This window comes from Eptatretus burgeri, chromosome 1 (assembly GCF_056783735.1).
Source record: "Eptatretus burgeri isolate ZD-2024b chromosome 1, Ebu_testis_v1, whole genome shotgun sequence".
NCBI lineage: Eukaryota > Metazoa > Chordata > Myxini > Myxiniformes > Myxinidae > Eptatretus > Eptatretus burgeri.
The window spans coordinates 28,151,866-28,157,865 of NC_140961.1; the positions used below are offsets into that span (position 1 = coordinate 28,151,866).

The 6,000-nt window shown below is 46.6% G+C and overlaps 1 protein-coding gene across 11 annotated transcripts in view; it reads right to left on the bottom strand.

Moving 5' to 3' along the window:
* LOC147034110 (uncharacterized) overlaps nucleotides 1–1,884 on the bottom strand; it is an 89,989-nt gene extending 88,105 nt beyond the window's left edge. For all 11 annotated transcript variants that reach the window (XM_085876632.1, XM_085876613.1, XM_085876623.1 and 8 more), the window contains exon 1: nucleotides 1,489–1,884. In XM_085876632.1, the coding sequence (XP_085732758.1) occupies nucleotides 1,489–1,747 (259 nt within the window). In that variant the 5' untranslated portion in view covers nucleotides 1,748–1,884. The remainder of the gene's footprint in view (nucleotides 1–1,488) is intronic.
* Nucleotides 1,885–6,000: the final 4,116 nt, after the last annotated feature.

Genomic DNA, 6,000 nt, shown 5'->3' on the forward strand with positions numbered 1-6,000 from the left:
ATATATATATATATATATATATATATATATATATATACAGTACATTGATATACAGTTCCTTGGTTTACAGTACATATATACAGTACATTGATATACAGTACATGGATAAACAGTATGCGTACAGTACATGGATATACAGTACATGTATACAGTATATAAATATACAGTAAATAGATGTACAGTACATGGATATACAGTACATATATACAGTACATAGATATACAGTACATATATATACATATATATATATATATATATATATATATATATATATATATATATATATATATATATATATACAGTACATTGATATACAGTTCCTTGGTTTACAGTACATATATACAGTACATTGATATACAGTACATGGATAAACAGTATGCGTACAGTACATGGATATACAGTACATGTATACAGAATATAAATATACAGTGAATAGATGTACAGTACATGGATATACAGTGCGTATACATACAGTGCATAGATACACAGTACATGGATATACAGTACATGGATACACAGTGCATGGACATACAGTACATTGATATAAAGTACATGGATATACAGTACATAGATATACAGTGCATTGACATATAGTACATGGATATACAGTGCATGGACATACAGCACATGTATATACAGTACATGGATGAACAGTGTAAGGTTGTACAGTACATGGATACACAGTACATAGATATACAGTGCATGGATATATACTACATAAATATGCAGTTCACGGATGTACAGTACATAAATATACAGTACATTGATATACAGTACATAGATATACAGTACATGGATATACAGTACATGGTTACACAATACATGGATAAACAAACAAACAGAACTAGAACGACACTCGGTGGAACACACACCTCCACCTGGTTGAACAGTTTACCTTTGTATCCACTGACAGGGTGGATCTGGATCCCAACCGAAACCTAAACCCAATCAATCCTTCCTCCTCACAAACACAAACGAACCACCAAGTTTCGCCATAACTCGTCCACAACGTTTTGAGATATTGTTCTCACAGACAAACAGGGATGAAAACATCAGCTCAGATGTACGGAGGTAGTAACAGGTGTACGGAGGTAGTAACAGGTGTACGGAGGTAATAACAGGTGTACGGAGGTAATAACAGGTGTACGGAGGTAATAACAGGTGTACGGAGGTAGTAACAGGTGTACGGAGGTAATAGCAGGTGTACGGAGGTAATAACAGGTGCACGGAGGTAATAACAGGTGTACGGAGGTAATAACAGGTGTACGGAGGTAATAACAGGTGCACGGAGGTAATAACAGGTGTACGGAGGTAATAACAGGTGTACGGAGGTAATAGCAGGTGCACGGAGGTAATAACAGGTGCACGGAGGTAATAACAGGTGTACGGAGGTAATAACAGGTGTACGGAGGTAATAACAGGTGTACGGAGGTAATCACAGGTGTACGGAGGTAGTAACAGGTGTACAAGTTTGAGGTGTAAACTTACCTTCACCGGGGAGCCTTACATTCCACGGAACACCTTCAGTGTCCTTTCCACCACCACAGACCTTCGGGCTTCGTGTCTCGTCCTCCACCTGAACGTGAGGGGTCGATTCGACCTCACAGGAACCATTTTCCTCAAACTCAGAGGACGATGTACAACAAATCGACCTGAAAAACCCTCTAATCCGGGACATCACGGTCCCATTGTTGCTGCGGCTCTTCATCTTCTCCTTCCGATCACGTTTCGAGCGAAACGAAGACATTTTGAATATTTTTCCCGTCTGGGACACACGGAGCCCCCACAGTGCGAGTGGTCGGGTCCGGCGCTCAGGAAAAATGGGGTTTACGGCTTTCAAACTTATGACGTCACAAATAACTCCGTGGAAACAGTCGCAACAACAAATATCTTTTCATTTGAATTTCGACCAATCAGAGGCCGTGATTCGCTGCACGTCATTCGACACGCCAGGATGGCCACGCCCACACAGTGAAGAAAGTAAAACTCGGTGTATTTTCCACGTTTTTGATTATCTGAGGAATATGATAACGTTTAATAAAAATCCGTTGGCCGGGTTTGTGAATTTTATTTACATATAAACGGGAACACTTGTTTCAGTAATCTCAGTGTTTATTGCTTTCCGTGTCTCACAGACCAAACCAATGGTCCTCCTGGTGCATCTGTTACATCCGTTTTCCACACAATCAGAGAGGAAGGTTTAAGTTTTGTCCGAAAATATCTCAACTTTACTAATCGTTAAAGATGACGTTCCATCGTCAGATCGGAAACAGTAACTGAAACACTGAAATAAATTCCTCTTCAGAATACTTACAATAACATCACCATACACCGCCCCAAATACCGCACTGAAACCGTGCTTCGTACGGAGGTCACGTGTCATCCTGATGTGGAGGGGAGGAACGGAACCGAGCAGCGCCACAAAGGTTCACGGAATTCCCCAGCGGAACATCACGGCCAAAACACCAATCTTGATGAGGTTGAAATCAACTTTAATATCACTCATCACACAACGTGCCCAACTGGGCCAAAACGATGCTTGCCCGGAATGGCCCCTGCACGGTAACCCCGTGCCCACACAGACACTGAGGACAGAACAACATAATGGTGTTACAACTTCTTTTTTTCATCTTTTTCTTTCGTTTTCACACTTCTCCATCTACTATCATTCTCGGTGTTATGTATAACGAAAGTAGGTGACAGTAACTGGCAACAAATACTGGGGAAGAGGACATAAGTTTAAACAAAAACACTTAAATGGTCACTTAACATGTGGGAGGTCACAGAACTCATGCCCTCATAGTCAGTTATGCTGAGACCATCACAGGGTGGACTGCTGTCCGGTCTCGAGGATGATTCTGCCCCATGACAGTATTTATACGAGCATTGTGACCACAATATGGTTCAAAACATCCAGAATATAATCCTTGAAGTGTTTGGGCTGTTTGTGCAGACGGTTGGAGTGTCTTGGTGTTCTGCCAGTTCGGGACACCGTTGGATGATCCTCACAGGTGTCACTGATGGTCTCAATAGATTGGGAGCAATCAGGTCCATGGGTGTTACGTTTCGGCGATGTACCAGGACCAGGATCTAGTACTTGGCTGATCGGGATTGGCAAGGATCCAGCACTGTTGGCGGATGAAGACAACTCATCGGGGATGAATGGGGGATCTGGTGGTTTTGTTGCTGGTTGAAGGGAAACGTCCTCGGTATGCAGTGACCCACCATGCACCCGAATGCGAGGGAGTGGAAGCGTATCCTTCCGGTAGTCCGGGACTTTGTAGCATTCAGACTTTTTGACCCGATAAGATGCACTCCTCAATTGGGACCCCACAAACTTACGCATGTTGCACCAGGGTCCATCTGTGGCAGAGACGAGGTCGCGGTTTCTTGCGCATGACTTGTTGTGGTCGGAGTACAAATAGACCAAATCGCCGACTTCCACTGACACAATGGCCTTGAAAGACCCCATGGGGGCCTTAGACTTCTCACTGTGGGGGTGGTTTATGGAGCGAAGGTGGTGTTGAGCTTGTATCATTTGTAGGTCCGAGACAGGGATTTACAGATTGGTGAACTGATCCCGCTGGCACCACATCTCTCGGGCTGAGAGGCCCCGTGCACGAACTCGTGAGTTCATATTGGCGGTGGCCAGTGCGAGGGTTAGTGGAGTTACTGGTCCTCCCATAGGCTCCTGTTGTAGGAGTTCGTCTTCACATTCATGAACTGCCTTCTCAGTGATGGGAATTTTATTGGGATTTTTAATATGACCATCAATGCACATCCGATGGTGCTGAAGAAGGTCATCGTGGACCAGATCGAGTCAAGAGCGTAAAAATAGCGGTGAATCAGGGATCTGAGTTGATGGCGACTCGGATGATCCAGTTGAATGTGTAATGCTGTAAGTAAGCCATTGACTACCTGATGTGGGGCAATGATGCACTCACATGCCGAGGACAAGGGCTTGTCTCGACGGACTACAACTAGACCATCATTGGAAACTGAAGCAACCTGGAGGTATCGCTTGACGTCCTTGATGTTGGATGCCCTGAACCAAGTGGGCATGAGTCCGCCTTAGGTCTGCGCACTCTGCCTGGGCTGCCTTCCAAGCAGTTCTGTTGGGAAAGGGCAGTTTGGTCCGGCTGGAAATGATGTCTTGGGCTGACACATGCAGGACTACGGCTTCCTCCTCGTGTCTGATGAAGGTTCAAATTTGACAGGAGGTGTCTGGTGCATTGCAACTGGCAAAATCAGATTGGGCGTTGGCGGATCCTGGGAGGTGCCGTACGATCGCCTGATAACGACTGATGGTTGACAAGAATGTGGATATACGAGGGCCTGCTGAAAACTCACCACGACGGAGCTTCTCATTAGCTTGTACGCATGGCTTGCTATCGGTGAGGATGGATGCATGATGTTTCGACTGGAAAACGAAAGGACTGAAGTGTTTTACCGATGCAGTGATGGAAAGGGCCTCCACCTCACATGTCAACCAGGTAGGTTGGCGCCCGCGTAACTTCATGCTAAACAAACCCGCAAGGTGAGGTCTACCATTGCACGTGATGTACAGAGTCGATCCGATACTGTGTTTTTTATGGAACCATCTGTCACAATCCATAGCTGATCACGAGGACGAGGAAGAGTAACTGTATGGGTCGAAGTAAGAGCACCTTGGGCTCTCTGGAAGGCAGCATGTAACTCATCAGTCCACACAACTCTGTCCAGTGATTGGCATCCGGCCACAGCATCATCAAAGGGGGAGAAGAGAGTGGAGCAGTTGGGGATAACACGAGCGAGAACCTGAAATGCCCGATGAAGGATCTCATTTCCCTGACCTTCTCAGAAACTGAACAAGTGGAGAGCGTAGCCACACGATGTGGGCTGGCCTGGATAGTACCACGAGACCAGATCTGTCCTGAGATGGTGGTGCTCTTCGGACATATTGTTACGAATTTGGAAGCCTTTTGCACACAGACAGTCAGCAGTCAAATAGTTCAGTTATTTCGTTAAGTATATGTAAATAGTTAGAATCCCTCCCCTATGTCTAATGGGTTAATTTCATGTGTGCGCTGTAGGTTTCTTTTATAGTCAGATTTTTTACATCTTTAAATCTGCCAACACCAACAAAACCCTCACTTCACTCCTCCTCCCCCTCCTCCCACTCTGCGGGTGAACAAGCGCTTCACCCGCCCAACCTTCACTTCACACCACGGCGCCATAACGCACGTGTTTCTGACTACGGACGTGGGCGGAGCCCCTCGCCTCGTAGCTCTGACTCCGCCCCATCAAAAAAGAATGTCTCCCCTGTCGACACTGGGGAAGGAAAAAGAGCCTCTCTCGGGGGAGGAGCACCGAGACGCCGACACGCCCCTCCTGCAATCATGGCTGGCCACCACGACACCCGAAACTCCTCATCCAATCCGGAGGCGAGTTACCAGAGAAACGGATCCCTCTCTCCCGCACGGGGGGGGGGGGGGGGGTTGGGGATAAAAAGAATCGCGGGGTGCTCAAAGACGAGTGGGGTGTTCTTTTTCGGTCGTGCCTTGGTCAGCTTGGTTCCCGTCTTCGTTCCCTGGTCGTCGTCGTCGTCGTTCGTTGGTGACTGGTCGTCCATGGGATCCTGGTTGCTCGCTGGATTCTGGCTGTGGGTTCGCGTCCCACCGTGGTGGTTCGTGTACGCTCGTTGAATTGTAGTTCATGTGGAGCGCTCGAGCTGGGGACCCCGTTCCCTTTAACGGACTCCGAGCTCACAAGTGCGGGTCTGCCAGACCGCACGAGGCGGCCAGGTACCCGACCAAACTCTAACCCCCAGCTTGCCTATCATCCGTGGCTGGAGGGTCTGAATAAAGGCCAGTTGGCTCCATTTCTTTTTGGGTGTGTGTATGTGTGTGTCTGTCTGTGGCCAGTCTTATAAGTAGAATTGCATAAGTGCCTTGCTTATTGTACATTGCAATTTAGTCAGATTAACTTTGCTCTGTGTCTCCCTTCCTGATTATTGTGAAT